This window comes from Terrapene carolina, unplaced genomic scaffold (assembly GCF_002925995.2).
Source record: "Terrapene carolina triunguis isolate 2854851 unplaced genomic scaffold, T_m_triunguis-2.0 Scaffold211, whole genome shotgun sequence".
In the NCBI taxonomy this organism is placed as follows: Eukaryota; Metazoa; Chordata; order Testudines; family Emydidae; genus Terrapene; species Terrapene triunguis.
Window position 1 is genome coordinate 39,426,203 of NW_020664562.1, and position 20,867 is coordinate 39,447,069.

The 20,867-nt window shown below is 39.7% G+C and overlaps 2 protein-coding genes across 7 annotated transcripts in view; one reads left to right on the plus strand and one right to left on the minus strand.

The window, feature by feature from the left end:
* LOC112115972 (dedicator of cytokinesis protein 7) overlaps positions 1-20,867 on the plus strand; it is a 109,321-nt gene that overhangs the window by 14,327 nt on the left and 74,127 nt on the right. For all 4 annotated transcript variants that reach the window (XM_029912397.1, XM_029912398.1, XM_026655793.1 and 1 more), the window contains exons 9-12: positions 692-857; positions 1,534-1,676; positions 4,170-4,263; positions 4,760-4,922. In XM_029912397.1, coding sequence (XP_029768257.1) covers positions 692-857; positions 1,534-1,676; positions 4,170-4,263; positions 4,760-4,922 — 566 coding nt within the window. The remainder of the gene's footprint in view (positions 1-691; positions 858-1,533; positions 1,677-4,169; positions 4,264-4,759; positions 4,923-20,867) is intronic.
* Positions 9,405-19,834, minus strand: LOC112115970 (angiopoietin-related protein 3). 3 transcript variants are annotated; one of them, XM_026655790.1, is made up of 8 exons: positions 19,243-19,834; positions 17,985-18,095; positions 15,261-15,378; positions 13,982-14,095; positions 12,599-12,694; positions 10,602-10,874; positions 10,315-10,393; positions 9,405-9,762 (listed from the first exon to the last, which is right to left on the minus strand). In XM_026655790.1, exons 1-8 carry the CDS (start codon positions 19,735-19,737, stop codon positions 9,585-9,587), a joined length of 1,464 nt encoding a protein of 487 aa, XP_026511575.1. In that variant the 5' UTR covers positions 19,738-19,834; the 3' UTR covers positions 9,405-9,584. The 3 variants fall into 3 exon arrangements, with proteins under 3 accessions (XP_026511575.1, XP_026511577.1, XP_026511576.1); XM_026655792.1 differs by lacking the exon at positions 17,985-18,095; XM_026655791.1 differs by lacking the exon at positions 10,315-10,393.

A 20,867-nucleotide genomic window follows, 5' to 3' on the forward strand; every position in this document is an offset into this window, starting at 1 on the left:
ACTATGCATGTGGTTAAAGTCATGCCTTGATGAATTGGGACCTGCATGTTAAAGGCACAGGACTGGGAGACAGGAAGCCTGAATTCTATTTTGGGCTCTACCACAGACTTTATATGACTGTGGGCAAGCCCCTTTAATCGCTTTCTGCCTCAGTTTCCCCATGTGTAAAATGTGGATAAAGACAGTGACCTCCTTTGTAAAGCACTGATGAAAAGTGCTATATAAAAGATAGATGGTATTATTATTATTTTAGGGTTTTATGCTGCTCCTTTCACCATAGTATCACCTCATAAAATCAGTAGCAATAATGAAATCCCTAGTGGACTTCCTGGAGTATAATTTAGCTGCTTTGTGAGGGCAGAGGGCCAAGTGATTTGAACTGGCAGTTTCTGGAAGCTTAGGAACATTAAATCAACTGCTCCTTTAGACCATCACTGCTCTACAGGATGGGAGTGTTCTGAGGTTAAATTCCTTACTGTTTGTAAAGCACTTGGGAATACTCGGATAGACAGTGCTACGGAAGTGCAAAGTATTATTATTATCATTATTTATTTATTATACTAGAGATCGGTGTAAAAATAATTGTTATTATTTTGCATGGACAAAGCACTCAGAAACGTTTTTGATAAACAGAGGCTGGCTTCCCCTTCCTTTTTTTTTTAATCAGTTGGAATTAATGTTTTGTTTGCAGAATAAGGAGAAACTGGAAAAGTTGAAAAGCCAAGCAGAACAGTTTTGCCAAAGACTAGGCAAATATCGAATGCCTTTTGCCTGGACAGCCATTCATTTAATGAACATAGTCAGCAGTGCTGGAAGTTTGGAGAGAGATTCCACAGAAGTAGAAATTGGCACAGGAGGTACAATATATCCTGCATTTTCATAAGGGAATATTTGCCTGAGCTAAATCCCATTGAAGTCAATAAGAGTCTTTCTATTGACTTCAATGGGCTTTAGATCAGGCCCTATATCCACTGCTCTTTCTTTTTATGAGCTTGTTTCCACCGCCTCCCCTCCCCCCCGCCTTTGTAACAGTCCTGGAAAAGGGTTGAAATAAAAAGGACAAGGCTCTGGTAACAAATAGGTTTATCTTTCAAGAATTTTACAAGCAAACCATCTGTTATATGCTATTTATATCCAGGCTGCTAAGACTGAAGAGCGTTGTAGGCTGATGAACATTTTCCAAAGGAGTGGATTAATCTTTCTGAACCACACAGCTCATCTGAAACTGCTCTTCAGCATCCCCAAAACTGCCAACTTCATCATCTTTCAGCACAAGAGAAATACATAAATCTCCACACAATAAAGACTTTTATAATAGCAATAAGGCACTGGGGTGAGGTTGCTATGAAAGGAGCAGAGGTATTCAGCTGTGCTTCATAGCTTCCTGATGCCTCAGGAGTGTGATTGTCTTAGCATAACCACCTCTTCTATCATGCTTATTGCATAATTTTTGAATGCAGCAGTTATCCTCTTGTGTAGAAAATCTGCTTGAAACAAATGTAGTTCTCTTTGTTTTTCTTCATTTTGTTTTAGAACGCAAAGGATCTTGGTCAGAGAGACGGAATTCCAGTATTGTTGGAAGGCGTTCATTAGAAAGGACAACCAGTGGAGATGAAACTTGCAACCTTACTAGCTTTAGACCAGCTACTCTTACGGTGACAAACTTCTTTAAACAGGTACTGTATGAGCCATGGTCATTGTGGTGTTTCCCATGACACAGTATGATTTGGTTCATCCTCCCGGTGAGGTCAGAGTAGAGCTGAGTGGATAATTCATAATCCACTGATTGAATTTAGCCTTGCTTTCCCATTCAAACAAATTGTGTTTGAGCAGCATCTGATTTCATTTATTTTACTGGAAGTTTAGTCTACAGACACATTTTTGCAAACAGTTTGTCGTGATCTGTGGATTCTTTTTGAGAAGTTCATTGTGAATAATTGATTTATGAAATTTGAGCTGTGTCAGTTTGTTCTGAGTGGACCCTTCGGTCACATGGCAATGTCACTGTTCCCTGACTGGATCAGTGTAACTCATAGAAACGGGTTTCCTCTGAGAATATTAGTTCATTCTTCTCCAGTGTTCTCTAATAAACATTTAAAATTCACTGTTTTCATGAACATTCCTGCAGTATACCGGTTTGCTCGAATAATCACAGAAGAAAACACAAAGCAGCCAGTGAGAATTCATTATTTTTATTTGAATGAATATGTGCCAAAGGATATTTGATGTATTTGATCTACTCTCGGCCATGAACTGTAGCATAACTTTTACCATGGTGGTTGCATCATCAGCTCACACATAATGACCTGAGTTCTTAGAGTGCCCTCAACTTCTGTTCAAACAACCCCATTCAATTCAATGGGTAATTTGCCATTGATTTCAATAGAAGCAAGACCATGCTCTGCAGTGGGAGATGAGAATGGCCAGCAGCTCTTGGGATACTCTCAGCATTTGGAGGTCAGATCCCATGGTGGAACAAATCCTTTCTGATACTGTGGTGCTGATGTCAGCTCTCCTCAGCTGAGGCTCTGGATTTCCCTGAGGAACAGCAGTGAGGGAAAGGTTTCAAAACATTTGGTATTTAAAGATAAGAGGATGGTAAGGGAGGCTGGACTATTTTTTTAATGGAAGCTATTTTGTTTTCAATTAAGTAATGTATGAGGTAATTATTATTTGCCCCTCTCTTAATTCCCATATGTACTAGCGGCGGAGGTAACTACTCTTGACCTAAAACTATATGCTTTCATTTCCCAATTTTCTTTAACGCAGTGCCTTGTTAGAAAAAAGAATTGTTATTTGAGAATCTACTTTCTATCCTGTGACGTCATGTAATAGTGCATAATGTCTATTTATGAAATAAAAATGGTATTTTCAGGACCAGTTCATTCACCACTAGGAAACTATTAAGATGTGAAAAGAGTAACTTTATCTATAGAAAAACTATTTACGCTCTAGTTTTCCTGAAACATGGGGCCTAGATTACGCTCATTGAAATCAGAGGGCCTGATTCTGTACTTGCATATGCTGGGGTAAATCAAGAAACTCCACTGAAGTCAGTGCACTTACAGTGGCAGAAAACCAGTGTAAATGAAAGGAGAATCCAGCCCTATAGGATTTGGGCTTCCATAGGTGGTACCATTGGGGCGTTGGTGAAACACTCAGTGGTAGAGCTTGTTGAAAAAAGAGGAGGTAACTTTTGCCAAAATGTTCACAAAAATGTAATCCCTTTTTCTGGTCAAAATTTGAAATGTTGATGAGATTATTGAAATTGTGAATTTCCAAAATGTTCTGGCAGCTCTTCTCAGTAGCATACCTGCTCTCTTGCTGCAGTTCATGTCTTTTCACCAAATTAGTAATGAATACAGGTGGTTGAAAATGGAAAAATCAGTTTTTTGAAAAAATTTAGAACGTTTTTCCATTTCAGAGGATTTGAAACAAAATACTTTTAAAATTTGTTTGAAGTTTTTTTAGAAAACTTTTTTTTAATCATTTTCTAAATTTTGATCCTTCCGAACCTCTTCCCCTGTCCTTTTTTTGTTTTTGGCCAGCAAGTGCAATAAAATAATGTTCAGGGTGGTATTAGGATGTTTTTTGCTGCTCTGGAAAATGTCCTCAATTTTTGAAGCATTACTGAGTGGCAAAAGGAACGGTGAAATTGTAACTCTGCCACTCTAACTTCTCCCAAGCCAAAGCTGAGGAAGTTTTGATGAGTTACAAAGTGGCAAAAGGAAAAAAAGGAAAAGGACAAAGTGGAACTCCTCTCCCTGCTCTCTCTCAACCCACCCCAAAACCCTAGACATCATTAATTCTATTGTGTTCATTGGAAAAAAGGGGCAGAGGGAAGAAGGGGGAGGAAATCCTTTGAAATTTCATAATTTGAAAATTCAATTTTCTGTTTTGATGAAAATAGGAAAAAAAAAATTTTGGGGGCGGAGGGAGAGAAGATTTCTGAAAAAGGCTATCTTTATTTTTAAAAGTTTACAGTAAATTTCATCCAGTTCCCATAATGAAGGGCCCATGATATTAACATAACCTGTTAATGTTCTCACCATCTTCTTCCAAGAAAGTATGTTTTAGAGTGAGGTGCAGGAAGGCGAGAGGTGATTTTTTTTTCTAATTGCATTCTTATGTAGGCACTGTATTAAACATTTTTTTCTCTTTAACAATAGGAAGGGGATCGCTTGAGTGATGAAGATTTGTACAAGTTCCTTGCAGATATGAGAAGACCATCTTCCGTTTTACGGAGGTTGAGACCCATTACAGGTATTTAACTATCTTGAGGGAAAGAAACCTTTTTGGATTGTATATTATAAGATTGCTTGTCTGTCCCTCATAACTCCCACCTGATTCATCCACTCCTATCCCCTTACTCATTCTCTGTTGCCCATCTGTGCCCCCCAACCCTTTATTTCAGTGTTTACAAATGCATTTGCTTCAGGACTGAGGCATCGTAGGATCTATGTGTATCTTCTAGATGGGAAAATCCTACTATTGTAAACCATATCATTGGCAGTTCAGGATAGTTCCTGATTGTATATTTATTACGCAGTCTAGTATTTCAAGTGCCAAGTGATGGGTGTCTAGATGTTTCCCTTAGTAAATTATTTCACAGGCTAATAGACCTTTCTCTCAGGATATTTTTCAGACGTGAAAGGCAAGTATATTTACCCTTCTCCACTCTAGAAAACAGCATTAATATGCACACTGAATTTGTATTTTTCTTTCAATTATTGTAATAAAAATATTTTTTTTTCTATAGCTCAGCTGAAGATAGACATATCTCCAGCCCCAGAGAATCCTCATTACTGTCTAACTCCAGAATTGCTGCAAGTCAAACTTTACCCAGATAGCAGAGTTAGACCTACAAGAGAGATACTGGAGTTTCCTGCTAGGGATGTGTATATTCCAAATACTACTTATAGGTAAGATTTTGAAATACATTTTAATCCCCATAAGATCAGCAGGTCCAGACCTTCCACGCTTATCATGTGATTTGCTGCAAAACTTGCCACAGCATCAGATTCCCTGTGCCAAAGACATCATAAAGAGTCAGATTCTTATGGCAAAAAATAAACAGCTGTAGAACAGTTCTTTGCAGAACCTAGTAGACCTAGCTGCATAAAACTCAGCAATTTGTGGGCTTTCTTACAGTCTGAGCGAGCTTTCTTCATTTTTAGTCTGTATGAGGTTTGCTTGAGTTTCGGTTACAAACAAACCCAAAACCTCAAAGGAAATTTCAGTTGCAACCTCACATGTTTCATGTGGTTTTGCGTTAAAATCATAATTACTTCAGCACAGTCCCAACATGAAACCATAAACCTGAGCTGTCTTTCAGTTACATAATGAAACTCAAATCCAGATGAGTTTTACAACTGTGTCAGTAAATCGGGGCTATGGTATCCGTGAACAAGGGGTTAATTTCAGCACATCTTTTCCCTCCTTTTGCTCATGTGTCATGGGGAGGTGCTGTAAGAGTAACAGTAATGGCTATTAGCCAGGATGGGTAAGTAATGGTGACCCTAGCCTCTGTTTGTCAGAGGGTGGAGATGGATGGCAGGAGAGAGATCACTTGATCATTACCTGTTAGGTTCACTCCCTCTGGGGTACCTGGCATTGGCCACTGTCGGTAGACAGGATACTGGGCTAGATGGACCTTTGGTCTGACCCAGTACGGCCGTTCTTATGTTCTTATGTTGGAAGGCAGAAGGGAGAGAATGCCTTTTGGGAAGATAGGGTCACATGCTCAGGGGCCATAGGATTGGGTTGGACCTAGAGATGATCAAAATTTTTTCTTGTAAACATTTTTTCGATGCAAAATGTCTTTGACTGTATGAAAATTTTAGTAGAAAAAATTCCTATAATTTGAAAAGCTATTTTTAATTGAAAAAAATGTTTAGAAGAAAAAATTTCCACCAGCTTTAGGTTCAACCCAGCCCTTTGATGTGTCAACAGAACTACATAGTGCATTGCCGGTTTATCATTCAAAATACTGCACCAGAACAAAACACAAAATGTTGTGTGTTCAGTTTTCAGTATTTTGGTTTCCCTATCATTTTTCTCTCATACTCCTCCTCTACCCCCTTTTTGGTGGGGGTGAAAAAAGGAGAAAGAACATTTATCTCCTGTGAAAAATAAAAATAAAAGAAAATCCACCAAAAAATTGGAAAAGATAAATTTAAATAATTTTCTGCAAGAATTTTTATTATTACTGTTTTTGACCAACCATAGCTCCCCTCCAAGCTGGAGGACAGATTTGCTGTCTTTACTTTCAGATCATCTTAACTTATTTTGCTTTTTTCTTATAAACATTAACCCTTGAAGAGAATACATTACTGACTGAGACTGTCCTTTTCTGCTGAGTCATTTCACCAGTTCACATCTCTGCATTACATTTTAGTATAAACATTTCATAGATCTCTAATAACTGCTTAAATATAGTCACAGTAAATATTTTGTTGACCTGTTCATAGCACTTCAATACATATTCAGGTATAAATCCTATGGATAGTCAAACGATTAAGCGCATTAAAAATCAATTACCTGCATTGAAATTATACTAATGTCCTACAGATCATGTGGAACATCAGCATTTCACATTACAAGACTAAAACGTTTTTTTGTTCCTTGTAGTATGTATATAACAAACATTTTTATTACCAGCTACCCATTTAAACTGTTTCTGAAAGTATATTCTTTAGCTACTTCATTTATTGTACTTATATGGTCCCCCATTACCATAGTATCTGAGCATCTCGCAATCTTTAATGGATTTATCCTCCCTATACCCCTGTTGGGTAGGGACATGCTGTTTTTATGGGGAAGAGAGGCTGGGTTCTTCTGGGGGAGCCAGTCCTTCTCTGCCCTTCCAAATTACTTCATTCTTCTCCTAGCTGACCATCCTGATCTGCCCTGTCTCCCCTTCGTAATCATTTCCATCCCTTGCCTCATGCTGGAAGGCTGCAGTCATTGGGCAGCTGTGGGCCGGGCATAATTGGCCTGTCTCCAGGACCCAGCTGTTAGCTCAAAGCCTGGCCATTAGGAGTGGGTGATGGGCTGCTTACTCATGAGTCTTACTTTCAGAGACTGGGGATGGGGGAGGAAGCTGATGAGGTGGGGAAGGGCTCGTTTTGCAGCTGTGATAGAGGGGAAAGGAGACGGAGGCAGTGAAAGTAGGGAGATGAAAACCCATCTCACATTCTTCATCATAGAACACTAAGGGTCAGATGTTGGGGTTCTAAAACATCGGACTCTACCTGTCAGTCAAGACCCTCTCTCCTGCTAGAGGATTTTTACCAAGGATTTGAACTCTTGGGCTCTTTCGCTAGAAGTAGCTAGTGCTGAAGTCCATTGAAAGTGTATCTAAACTGCAGGTCTGACACGTGTTTTAGCCCAACCCCATCTTACCATCCATACATAAAGCCCTTGACACATGTATTTAGATCCTCAGGATACATGCTTGCTAGCGTGTCCAGGAGTATAGGTACCCCTGTACCTATGTCTTACTGAAATTTGTGTCTCAGACCATCCACTTTGCAATGAGGATGAAGCTAAAGCATGTGTTGCTGAGGTCATGTTTGAATAGGCCGCCAATGCTATCCCACAATTCCCATGGCTTATATATCTTTCTACAGACCCAACTTCCTGCTCTTCAGGGGCAGGACATCTCTCATTGGTTTTTTTTCCAGATGTTTGGCAGTCTTCTATGGGTCTAGTGACTGGGGCTTAACCAGGAAGTAATGACTTTTCTTGACTCGACAGTGAATTGGTTTGTGTCTGTGGATTAGTCTATTAGCAGTGAAAAAACCCAACACCAGACCACTGAAATTGGAGAACTTCGAAGTACAGTCTAAATAGCAGTACAGTAGATTTATCACTCAGGTATTGTTACAAGGGGCAGGACAGGGGAGTGAGGATCCAGTCCTGGGGGTAGGATGGAACAGCACAAGCTGGTGGGAAAAACTGGTGAGACAGCTCTGCTGTTTCTTGTCTTCCAAGGCAGACGGGGACTTGAGATTTGCACAGAGGATAAGCAGCACCAAGACAGTTCTTGTCCTCATCCCCAGACTACCTTTCCTTTAAGCTGGTGTGGGTCTCCTTGGCCTCTGTGAACTAGACAAACCTCTGTATGGGTACAACCAACTCACAGAAAACTAACCCTTTAAGAATTCTTTTATTCATGGTACATATTAGTTTCTTTTTGGAAATCTTCTTTATTGATTTTTAAAGTGTCATACAAACAACTAAACATTTCCAGTACATCGGTACAAATGTGCAGTTTGTCTTGATTGAGCATCTTACTTTGATTGTAATGAGTGCATTTCAACAGCATCAGACCTCTAATTAAATTAGTTAGTTCATTGTTTCTCTGAAATTTGCTAATTATATTCAACCTTGTTTTTATTTTGACAAAATATAGTTTAAAAAGGTGGGGGGGTTTTAATGGCTACAGATGTTAAAATGCTACAAAATTCATACAGTACAGTTGTTAGGTAAGATAGAAAAGTCAATATGACTCAAAATAATCACATTCTACGGCTCCTACCATGCAAACACTTACACGCTTAACCGTAAATATGTGAATAGTCCCATCTTTGCGGGTTCCTCCTTTGAGTAAATTTATGCAAATCTGTGTTTGCAGGATTGTGACTGAAGGTCCTGCAGGATCTTATAGTCCTTACCAATGTGATTAGTTGAGTTGCACCATTGACTTCAGTGGGATTTCTTGCATAGGTACAGGTTGCAGGATTGGTTTCTATTTATATTAAAGACAATCGGTCTGTTTCAAACACAGCACTTTGTCCAGTTGATTCCATAAATAAGGTATACCAAAAGGTAATTTAAGGGCCTGATTCAAAGCCCATTGAAATCCATGCGAAAAACTAATGGCAGTCTTTGGATCAGGCCCTAATAATTATTCTACAAAGTATAATATAAAAGGTTAGTTTCACATTCTGGATTTCCAGATGTGCTGCTTTCATAGTTGCATGAGCACAACAATGAAGATCTGGCTCAAGATGCACAGCTGGATGTTCACATTTAAATACATAGTACCATAAAATGCAGAATTATTTGCCAATTCATTCATGCATAGACACATTCCAAGACTATAGTACTTGAGTCTAACATGAAAGTAAATTACTTTATAAAGTAAAATCTTTTTTTCTTCAAAACTAATACTTAAATGTTTTCTGTAGAATTCTGTCAGTCTGTTATTTTTATTGAAACATTTTGATTATTCTCCTCTACATAATCCAGAAACGAATGCATTGGCCTGAAAATTCTTGTCCACATGCAATACAGTCTGCCAAAATATCAAAAACACATCCAGTTTCTAGGCACTAGTGTTCAAAGGTGGGGATGCGTACGTAGTTTTGAACTTGAAATATATTTATATTGGGAAAAAATAATAATATTCTCAAAATATACCATAAGACCATAGCAGACTCCTCCGTGTTGTATCATTGAGTAGTATGGAATATATGTAATGCCTTGTATTTGGGCATTCAGCCCTGATTATTAGTTCATGTTATGTTTAATGTTCAGTGAATATGTGTTCAATTAAACACATCAGAATGAGGTTTCACTCAAAAGTTTCTAAATCCGTAGGATGTATCATCAGTTTGGTTGACTTGATCAAATAGAATCTTCCTTTCTGAGGCTTCCAGTATATTCCTCGTCTCCTTTCCAGTTTTCCTTCTGATCTTGGTTTGATATATTTTCCATTCAGATTGGTTTCCCCACACGCTCTGTGCCACCAGCCACCTAAAAACAATATTTTGGTGTCATTTAGTCCAAATTTTACTTTTCCTGTTTGACGTCAGAAGGCTAGTCACTGATTTGGACTACATTTTCAAAATAAGGCTTCTCTAGGCCTGATCCAACTCCCATTGAGGTCAGTGGGAGACTCTCTTTTGTTTTTTTGGTTTTTAAATGTATAGGAAAATTCTACCTTTGTCCTAGATATATCTATCGGTTTTGAGGTGAATGTGACTTATTTTGTACATTTTAAAGCGGACCAAAATCAGGCTTTAAATGGAAACTTGGCTGCAGGCTTAACTATAGTCTGCTGCGTATGATAGAGTGGAGTTAATATGCAGTCCATCTTCTGTTTTGTGCAAGAAGGGATTACATATAGAAAGCCAATGTAGTCCAGTAGCTGGGCGCTGGACTAGGACCCAGTACATGGGAGGTGAACTCCTGGCTCCATTGAAGTCTGTGGCAAAACTCCTATTGACTTAAATGAACAAGGAACTCACCCCTGAGTTCCATTTCTATCTCTGCTACTAATTCACTCTGTGACCTTGAGCAAGTCACTTAGCATCTCTGTGCTTCAGTTTTCCACACCTGTGAAATGGGATAATAATGCTCAGGTGGTGTCTTAGGACTCTGAAATCTGTGGAGAAAAAGCACTATATAAGTGCTGATAATTATTATTTTATTTTATGTTCTTCATTTGCAGGGGAGAGATTTTATGAACTAGTCTTTTCAATCTCTAACATCCATGACAGCTGAGCCATTATAAGTAGATTCCCAATAATTCATGAAGTTATATCTAATGTAACAAAGGAACTGAAATTTTAATGTGCTTCGAATACTGATACCTGAATATCTTTCTGGACAGTTGAAATCTCTCTTTGTAGCATTGTCATGATCCATCATAGAGAACCTCAGTTTTGTTTGTTCAGGCAGTGCGTTGGGAATATTCCCTGAGATCTCTGAAAGATGAAGTGTGTAGTCTGTTTCTGGGCTTCCCAGGGTGAGTGTGTACTCGACGTAACGTTTATTATCTTTCCAGTCTTTCAGCTCAATACGTAAAATGTAGTCAGCTTGGTTAGCAATGGAATATAACTTCGCTAGTCCCAACCAAAATTCCCCTGCAAGGACAGGTTGCATGAATATCATTAGTATGGAGTTAAGACAGAGCACAATTATTTAAAAAGGTTTATTCATTGCTTAATTAAATCAATAGTATGAGTCTTGGGAACTCTTGATCTTTTCAGAGAGTCTCCTGAAACATTCTTTTTGTTTACATCTTTTTAATTACACACTCGTGATCAATAAAAACTAGATATATAAATGAAATGGAACCTCTCCTAATTTTCACAGCACTTGTGAAGGACTGCAAAGGGGACTCCAGACATTTAAAAAAAATGCGTAACTGAAACAGTATGATAAGTGAAGCAAGTGACATATATAAAACTTAATTGTAATGGAAATGGATTTCACTTGTGGTTGTGGGGGTGGTGGTGGTGATGGGCCTAAATTGGGATTTTGATGCCCTTATATAAAAAAAATGGATTTAATTTAAGTAGTTTTTCTCCTTCATGGACTTTTTGATAGTTGAACATATCGTTTAGCAGAATATGAACCAGCTTCTTATTATGTCTATTGCTGATCCCCGTGCAAAAACAATACTGCCAAATGTGAATGCCACACAAGCAAGGTGCCCACCTACATTTCAAGGAACAAAGGACAAGCTCTTTTGAAAAAATACAGAACAATACTTTAAGAAGCAGCACTCCACCCTTTTACATTCATGTTAGAAAATCCTTCACAGGCCACAGTCATACATTGGTATCTCTGTATACTTGTATGATCCTTTGCATGATTTTTTCTGATCTGTGGAACAAAATGCACCCTATGTTGATATGGGATGTGGGAATTCTACACCAAGTAAGGCACATTCCTTAAAATAAGAGGCAGAAATCCTCCTACATGAGAAAATGCTTGCCTCAGTCCTATTTACTGCTCCAACACCAGAGGGAGGAGTGGAGCAACTCTTCACTGTTGCAGATGTGAAAGAAAGCAATAGTTGATATCATGCTGCTGTCTACCCACTGCTCTGTGGGTAGATTGGGAAATTGGTGGCTTGAATCTGCCACCTGAGTCCTGCCACGGTGAGTCTTTTTTCTGTAGAAGGAGAATCAAGTAATTTTTAATAGATGCATAGAAAAATCTGCTGGATAGGCAAGCTGTTAGCCAATGCTTGGCATTAAAAATGGTCTTAGAGTTGATGATTAACTAATATAAACATGGGTGTTTCCTCACCATTCACATGCCAGGTAAGATGATTGGCTGCCAACGATTGGGAGACTGAATGTGTAGAGAGGAAAATACTGTCTAGCTTAATGGTGTCTTGAGCTTGAACAATTGATGTGGTAGTGTTTAGTGTAAACATGGTATGGTTGGAGGAAGAAGTGCTGCTTACTTTGCCGCTGTTTACTGTGTATTTCTTGTGGTCAGAAATGTGTATCAAGGAAACCTAGAACTTGGGGTGGGGAGTTTGAAAAGTGCAGAATCTAAATAAATAAAATAACATTTCAACAAAGCTGAAATGAGTCTTTTTGGCCTTGATTTAGCAAAGCTCCTGAGCACATGTTTAAGGGAAAGCACATGCTTAAGTGCTTTGCTGAATTCAGGGCCTTATGTTTCCTGGTATGCAATAGACAGTGTCTCACATTAGCTATATGAGCTGCTCAGACTGGTTTGCTTGTTTCTGCCTGCTGGTGTGTGAATGCACTAGAGTCATCCCAGATTCCAGCATCTGAAAGCAGCTAACAGCCTATAAAAAATGAAGGAGCAAAAAGAGTGCCTTTACCCTTGAGATCTCCAAAACCATTTGCATAGCTCTCCCAGGTTTGGTTGAAATCTAGTGATCCATCAACTCTGTTTTGAATGACTGTCCATGAGCTGTCTGTGAATGACAAAGGGAAGGAAAACATAAACCTGGTAGGTCATTTTAACCATTTGTTTGGACTTTGACAAGAGCAGAGCCATAGATAAAAAGAGATTTACTTGTTCCATGTTAGTAGCTTTGCTGGGCATTTTCTAAATACCATTTACAGTCAACAAAATTCTCTTAAGTGGTAGCTCTTGACTGCTTAGGATATTATGCTCACATTCGTATAAAGCGTGACTGATTTTTTGTTTTGTTTTTTGAAGTAACCAGGTCATGACACCCTCATCTGACCCAGTTACAACAAACATGGTTGAATTATGACCCTTCAGCAGCTTCTTTTCACAGTGAAGCCACAGGCCAACCATGTTTGCACATCCAAACATATCACCCGGCCTCACTAGGTTTGCATCAGTGTGTGCCAGAGATCAGGGAGCCAAGAGGTCACTTACATAGAGCAGCACTGCCAGTCTGAGAGGCACTGTGCTGTGGTATGATACGATGGGAGGAAGGACAACTGGCCAGACTGATGATGCACATGCGTGTGTACCACGAAATAACAGCATTATGACTTTGTTACAGGAAGACAAGCAGATACCAGCGTAGGCTGCTGGCAAAGATATACCATCGGTAGTTGCCATAGTTATTATGTGTGTATCAACCATGTTGTGCCTGGACACAATCCTTGTTTAGATCCAACATGGTCACTGACTGGTGACAAACTAATTGAAATGTGTTAGCATGGATAAACTCATAGCAGTTCTGTACCCCAGAATAACCTTGTAAAGAATCAAGTATCAGAGGGGTAGCCGTGTTAGTCTGGATCTGTAAAAAGCCACAAAAAGTCCTGTTGCTTTTTTTACTTATAAAGAATGCGTGTCAAACTATTCAAAGCATAACCACTGTTAGCTGGCCATGGTGAGTGTTATGCAATGAACTGGTTTAATTTAGAAAAGTTACTAGTTGTTTGTAATACAGTGTTAGTAATCATTGCTTTTTAGTGGTCATTCGGCTGTAGGGATGAAAAGCTATTTCCCGCAGAGGCTAATGGATTTACCTCTTGCTTATACTGAAGAATGGACTGAACAAAGAATGGAAGTGATTTCTTCAATTCTCTGTGGTATTTTGAAAAATAGGGACGAATTCGGAAATGCCACTGGCTGCAGTCAGCCTTATATAATAGATGACAACCTTGTGGGTGGTCTGCTGTAAGTTTGTGTACATTTTAGGGCAGTAAGCACATTTCAGTTTATCAGTAAACTGTTAAAGGAAGAATTACACTGCTTCTAGTGTAGCTGGTCTTACCAGATTTCATTTCACAATAGACATTAAAAGCTTCAGATCCGTTGGGTTTAATAGAGTAAATGCCACTCGTCCGTTCACCTCTCTTATAAAGGGCAGTGCAATCAGTAGCAACACCTGGAATAGCAATAATTAAAGAATTACAGATATCGTTTTGCAGTTAAGAAGCTTGAAGGACACAATCCAGCACTGCAAAGGTAATTGCCTTTTTCGAGCCTCTTGGAACAAAACAGAAGCTGGAATAGTTAGTTCAGCAGGAGTGTTCTTTTATGACGGTTCCTTCTGTGAAATGGGCAAATTAAATTCTATGGGCTAAAAATTACGTCAGAGGAAAAGTGGCCAACTGGTTGTTGGGCAGCTGGTGTTTGCTCAATTAGGCAAGGTTTCAATTTAGATAATCTTACAAAAGGGATAGTCTAAGAACAGACTGTTGGACATAATGACTTCTTTTCTCCACAAAGTTCTAATCATGGTTGTTTGAATTAGGCTAGGTCTACACTACCCGCCTGAATCGGCGGGTAGAAATCAACCTCTCGGGGATCGATTTATCGCGTCCCATCGGGACGTGACAATCGATCCCCGAATCGACGCTCTTACTCCACCAGCAAAGGTGGGAGTAAGAGCCGTCGACGGGAAGCCGCGGAGGTCGATTTTGCCACCGTCCTTACAGCGGGGTAAGTCGGCTGCAACACTTCGAATTCAGCTACGCTATTCGCGTAGCTGAATTTGCGTATCTTAAATCGACCCCCCCCCCCGTAGTGAAGACGTAGCCTTAGACTGAATTCCCAGATGTTACTATTGCTGAAGTCTAAAAATGCTGATCAGCTTTAAAAATCTAATCCAAGTCCTGTCAATCCCAGTCTCAGTCCATTTCCAAATGGACAAATGCCTGCATCATCAAAACTCACAGTAAAGGTACTGCCTTGTATGTGTGATACAAAATGTAACCCAGGGAAAGGTCAGAGACTGAATTGCCTACCGAGACCGGACTATTTCAACCCTAGAAGTTGTCCCACTTTGTGAAAGTGGAGGCAAATTTGTGGGGCAGTGTGGGGAAATGTGCACTGCTGCACCTTTTATATAGTTAAATAGAGGACTCGAGTCTCCAAAGTTGAAAACCCATCCCCTTTCATAAGAACTGGCTTCATAGAGAAACTAGAAAAAGAAAGGTAAAAACCTCCTGTATCTGACCATTTAACAGTGAGCACATTCATGCATGCATATGCACTACTGCCAACACAATGCGTTACACAGTCATACCTAAAGCATTATATGATCTTACCATTGAATTCCTGAACTGGAGCTGTGGAATTATGTGAAGGAAGGGGAATGATCTTTGGTTCAGTTTGCTTCAGAGAAAATGAACTCTCTGTGTTTTCTTGGAAACTTGTATTGCTTAGCTGAAAAGAAGCATATTTATGTATTATTGATCTCCCAAGCATCTTGGAATTATAATCAAAAGTCATATACTTAGTTCAACAATCCAAGGTACTGTATCCATTTTTATTGTCAATTTAATCTTTTAAAGTAATCAGTATACAGTACAATATGAAAAGTCTTTTATAAATGTTCTTGGAGATTTTGAATATACTAATCTATAAAAAGGGAAATAAAAACAACCCAGGAAACTACAGACCAGTTAGTTTAACTTCTGTGCCAGGGAAGATAATGGAGCAAGTAATTAAGAAAGTCATCTGCAAACATTTGGAAGGTGGTAAGGTGATAGGGAATAGCCAGCATGGATTTGTAAAGAACAAATCATGTCAAACAAATCTGATAGCTTTCTTTGATAGGATAACGAGTCTTGTGGACAAGAGAGAAGCGGTGGATGTGGTATACCTAGACTTTAGTAAGGCATTTGATACGGTCTCTCATGATATTCTTATCAATAAACTAGGCAAATACAACTTAGATGGGGCTACTGTAAGGTGGGTGCATAACAGGCTGGATAACCATACTCGGAGAGTAGTTATTAATTGTTCCCAATCCTGCTGGAAAGGGATAACAAGTGGGGTTCCGCAGGGGTTTGTTTTGGGACCGGCTCTGTTCAATATCTTCATTAACAACTTGGATATTGGCATAGAAAGTACACGTACTAAGTTTGCAGATGATACCAAACTGAGAGGGATTGCAACTGCTTTGGAGGATAGGGTCATAATTCAAAATGATCTGGACAAATTGGAGAAATGGTCTGAGGTAAACAGGATGAAGTTTAATAAAGACAAATGCAAAGTGCTCCACTTAGGAAGGAACAGTCAGTTTCACACATACAGAATGGGAAGAGACTGTCTAGGAAGGAGTACAGCAGAAAGGGATCTAGGGGTTATAGTGGACCACAAGCTAAATATGAGTCAATAGTGTGATGCTGTTGAAAAAAAGCAAACATGATTCTGGGATGCATTAACAGGTGTGTTGTGAGCAAGACACAAGAAGTCATTCTTCTGCTCTACTCTGCGCTGGTTAGGCCTCAACTGAAGTATTGTGTCCAGTTCTGGGCACCACATTTCAAGAAAGATGTGGAGAAATTGGAGAGGGTCCGGAGAAGAGCAACAAGAATGATTAAAGGTCTAGAGAACATGACCTATGAAGGAAGGCTGAAAGAATTGGGTTTCTTTAGTTTGGAAAAGAGAAGACTGAGAGGGGACACGATAGCAGTTTTCAGGTATCTAAAAGGGTGTCATAAGGAGGAGGGAGAAAACTTGTTCATCTTAGCCTCTAAGGATAGAACAAGAAGCAATGGGCTTAAACTGCAGCAAGGGAGGTTTAGGTTGGATATTAGGAAAAAGTTCCTAACTGTCAGGGTGGTTAAACACTGGAATAAACTGCCTAGGGAGGTTGTGGAATCTCCATCCCTGGAGATATTTAAGAGTAGGTTAGATAAATGTCTATCAGGGATGGTCTAGACAGTATTTGGTCCTGCCATGAAAGCAGGGGACTGGACTCGATGACCTTTCGAGGTCCCTTCCAGCCCTAGAATTTATGAATCTATAATGCTAACATGCCTCTTTGGGCTGGTCTATACTTAGCCGCTAGTTCGGCGGCTGGAAATCGAACTTCCTGGTTCGATTTATCGCGTCTGGTCTGGACGCGATAAATCGAACCAGGAAGTGCTCACCGTCGACTGCGGTACTCCAGCTCAACGAGAGGAGTACCGCGGAGTCGACGGGGAGCCTGCCTGCCACGTGTGGACCGCGTCTGAACCGCGGTAAGTTCGAAGTAAGGTATGTCGAATTCAGCTACGTTATTCACGTAGCTGAATTTGCGTACCTTACTTCGACTTGGGGGGTAAGTGTAGACCAAGCCTTTGAAACTCATGTTTGGTCTATGAAACTCCTTCACTGAGATAAGCTGCCAATTTGCTTACCTGTCCATTTGACATGTATCTTGATCGGTGGATGGACTTAAGTTGGCACCTAAATAACACCACTCAGGTAACTAGTCCCAACCTCTAGAGAGTTTACGGAGCCCTTGGGCCCTGCATTAAAAACTCTTTTCTTTTGGGGCCTGCTCTGAGGAGTGAAATTAAATAGGAGCATGTCAGTTTCAAAAACATGTCAGTTGTACCCACAGCTGTGGTAACAGAGGTTAAACATTTTAGTGCAGAGGCATGGTGCTGTGTTGAAATGAATATAGCAACAGAGAGGAGGAAAAAGGGAAAATAACTTAACAGTGGGAGGCAGGAGAAAGGACAGAGTTGGAAGAACAGTGAGATTGGTAATTAGAGAATTAAACAACATGAGAAAAGTTACAATCCCCAAACATGCCCCACTTGGGTTTTATGGTCCATGGTGCAGAACTTTATACTCCGCATTCTTGTGCCCTAGCCCCAAACACATACCACAGTACCACAACAGTTCTGTCGCATTTAGCAGTTGCACACCCACAAAAAGATTGTGTCCCAAGCTTTGCATTTTGGCCCCTGGGGTTATTTCCCCCCCTAGGTATCTCAGACAATCAGAATGAATTCTGGAAAGGAGAAGTGTATTCAGATAACTAGTTCCTCTACCTTCTCTTCCAGCTCCTTTATTTGATTGTGCTGTTTATCAAGTTGTGCATGCTGTTCTTGTACAACTTTGAGAAGTTGCCTAATGTGGTTGTCCTGTTGCTGTACAAAATTCTGGAGGGGAAAAAAGTGGAACTTCATCAAAGACAGCTTTCATTCTGTGTTAGAAAGATCAGATTAATGCCTTAGCAAAAGTAGCCTTCAACCAATCTTTTTTTATCGGTGTCAGTTTTTAAAGGCAAAACCACTGCACAATGGTTATTGTTTTCCTTTATTTTGCCTTCCCTGTCCTATCTTGTGAGGCAGAATCCTCTCTTTTCCTCTGCAATGAGTATCTACACCAATTATGGATCAAATTTATGTAGCTCTTACTTGAACAAAACTGCTCTCAGCTTCAGAGGCCTTCATTTGGTCCTTTATTTCAAACACTTTAATCCCACTCTGTAGGTGATTCAAAGAATGAATTTTTGTGGAGCTGTCTTGTGTTTTTAATTGAACTATATAAATAACACATACCAGTAGGCCAGTAGAGAGGAAGGATGCTCCAGTGGTTAGGCCTTGGAAGACCTGAGTTAATTTCCCTGCTGTGCCATGAGTTTTCTGTGTGACCTTGGGCAAGTCACCTAGCCTTTCTGTGCCTCAGTTCCCATCTGTAAATTGGGGATAATGGCACTGCCTTACCTCCCAGGGTGTTGTGAAGATAAATATATTGAAAATTTTGAGGTGCTCAGGTACTGTGGTGATGGGGACCATATAAGTACCATAGATAGATAACCCCTCTTTAAAGTTCATTTTTTAAATATGTGTTACTAAATCTTATAAACATTAAACCTATCAGAATTCACATAGACCACCATTTTGCAATGGAACTGTATTGTGCTGTAGTTTTGTTAATCTGATTTCCAAAGGGTTTACCATTATGGTTTAGTGTACTTTGAAATTGATTTTTTTTTTTTAAGTGCAGAGCAAAATATATAGGGCCATATCATTCCATCTGTTTTCAAGCATATTTCCTCACTGATTTCTTTGGGGATTTATGCTTTAAAACTGATGACATTTTGTGGCCCATAATAAGACACTTGAATTGATTTCTGCAAGACTATTAGTCTCCAGATTAATATACAAAGCTTATTTCTCAAAATACATATTACTGCTTCTAGAAATGTGTGGAGGAAACATGGCTTTCAGAGTAACACTCCCTAAAATAGCATTCCGATTTACTTTGGCTTTCTACTCTCTGGGTGTCCTCAAGTCTACTTACTTTGAGTGAAGTCATTTCTTTCGGTTCTTGAACTTCAGGCTGGATGTGGACTAATTTAATTACTTTCTCTTCCAGCCCCCCTACTTTCTCTTGAAGCTGGATCTTGTCTTGTAATAGGTCTTCAATCTTTGAGTTCAGCTCGAGGGATATATTCCTTATCTCTTCATTGTTGGCCTGCAATCTGGAAGTTGTTTTTCTGAGCTCTTCTTCTTCTACCTTGATTTCATTGGTTTGCAGTGAGAGCTCATAAAAAGACTTGTCAAAAATGTTCAGTTTTTGAAAGATGTCGTTCATTTGCCCCTTGGTCTTGTGGACAAAGTCTTTAAGGCCGTGCCCAAGCTGGAGAAGCCCATTAGCTAAAATCCGCACATCATCTAACATGGCAAATCTTGAGTTTGGCTCAGGAGGTGCAGAATCAATGGAAGAGTAGTCCTTGTCAATTTTACTTGAAATAGCAAAAGGGGCAATGAAAAGAAAGACGAGAGCTATTTTCATGGTGTCTGTTTCCAATGTCCTAAGGTAGTTTTGAACAGAGATGTTTTCCCTAGTTATAGTTTTTGCTGTATGGTGGTTCTAGGTTGAAGAATTTAGCCTATATATATGCCTGTTCGGTTCAGAAAAGGCAAACGGATTCAGTTGATCATTAAACCATGTATAATTGAACTAATGTAACCTCTGTCCTGTCCAGGTTGATATCTGGAAAGATAAACCTGTGTGACCAGCCTGTTGCTGATTAAACTAGTACTTGGATTTCCAATATGCCAGCTATTCTATTGTTAAAATTATTGGTCGATGTGATGTATTGATGGATATACCCCTTTCTTTACAGGTTCATTTTTTTAATCATAATCTTGAACTATGGATAAGGGTCTAAATTACCTCTGAGTTGCAGTGTAAGGGTTCTTTACTTTGCCAGAGGAATGTAAAAGGGCCTTAACATAAATGAGACGCAATCTCTGTGTTTCAGATTCTGCCCTCTATTGGGGATGGGGGAGACATCCTACAGAAGGGCAATTCACTGAGCCTGACTCTGATCTCACACCACTTTGACACTGGTGTAATTCAATGTACTTCAACTGATTTACTCTTCAGTTACCCCAGGATAAGTGACAGCAGAATTAGACACAGTAAATGTAGACTCATTGGGCTTGATTTTCCACTCCTTTGCACCTTCTTTAAGTTCTTCAATCCTGTGCTCAGTGGATGTAAAACGCTACCACTGGTGTACATGAGTGGAGAATTCTGATTTGGCAGATTCACTTTGTGATCATTTTGCACAAGTGTACATGATTTCTCAAGGTTCAAGCAGTGGAAATCAGAACCACTGGGTTTCTGAGGCATCATGTGATCAGGAGGGCAAAGGTTGATGCTCATGATTCCTTAGGAACCTAAAGGAAACTCCAGCAAACCATGAGCCATCCGCATGGAGCATCTGCCAATCCATGCTAATCCGCTTCCTTGATATCCTCTTCCTAAGTAGCTGTGCTACCATTTACCATCCCCTCTATGCCTATGCTGGACAGTCCTCTGAGTGCTGGGAGTGTTTTTAGGACATCATGAGTTTCAGCGGGAAATTCTGCAGGGGTTTCCATATGTTTGCAGGGTGAATTTGCATGGGTTTGTGG

Excerpts from the sequence above, each read along its gene's own strand:
- LOC112115970 (XM_026655790.1), bottom strand. The coding sequence starts at position 19,737 with ATGAAAATAGCTCTCGTCTTTCTTTTCATTGCCCCTTTTGCTATTTCA. Across the intron at positions 10,394-10,601 it reads CTGTCCAGAAAGATATTCAG|ATTTCAGAGTCCTAAGACAC; the intron begins GTATCAGTATTC and ends TTTTCTCCACAG. Across the intron at positions 9,763-10,314 it reads CTGAAGCACAGAGATGCTAA|GTGGCTGGTGGCACAGAGCG; the intron begins GTGACTTGCTCA and ends TATTGTTTTTAG.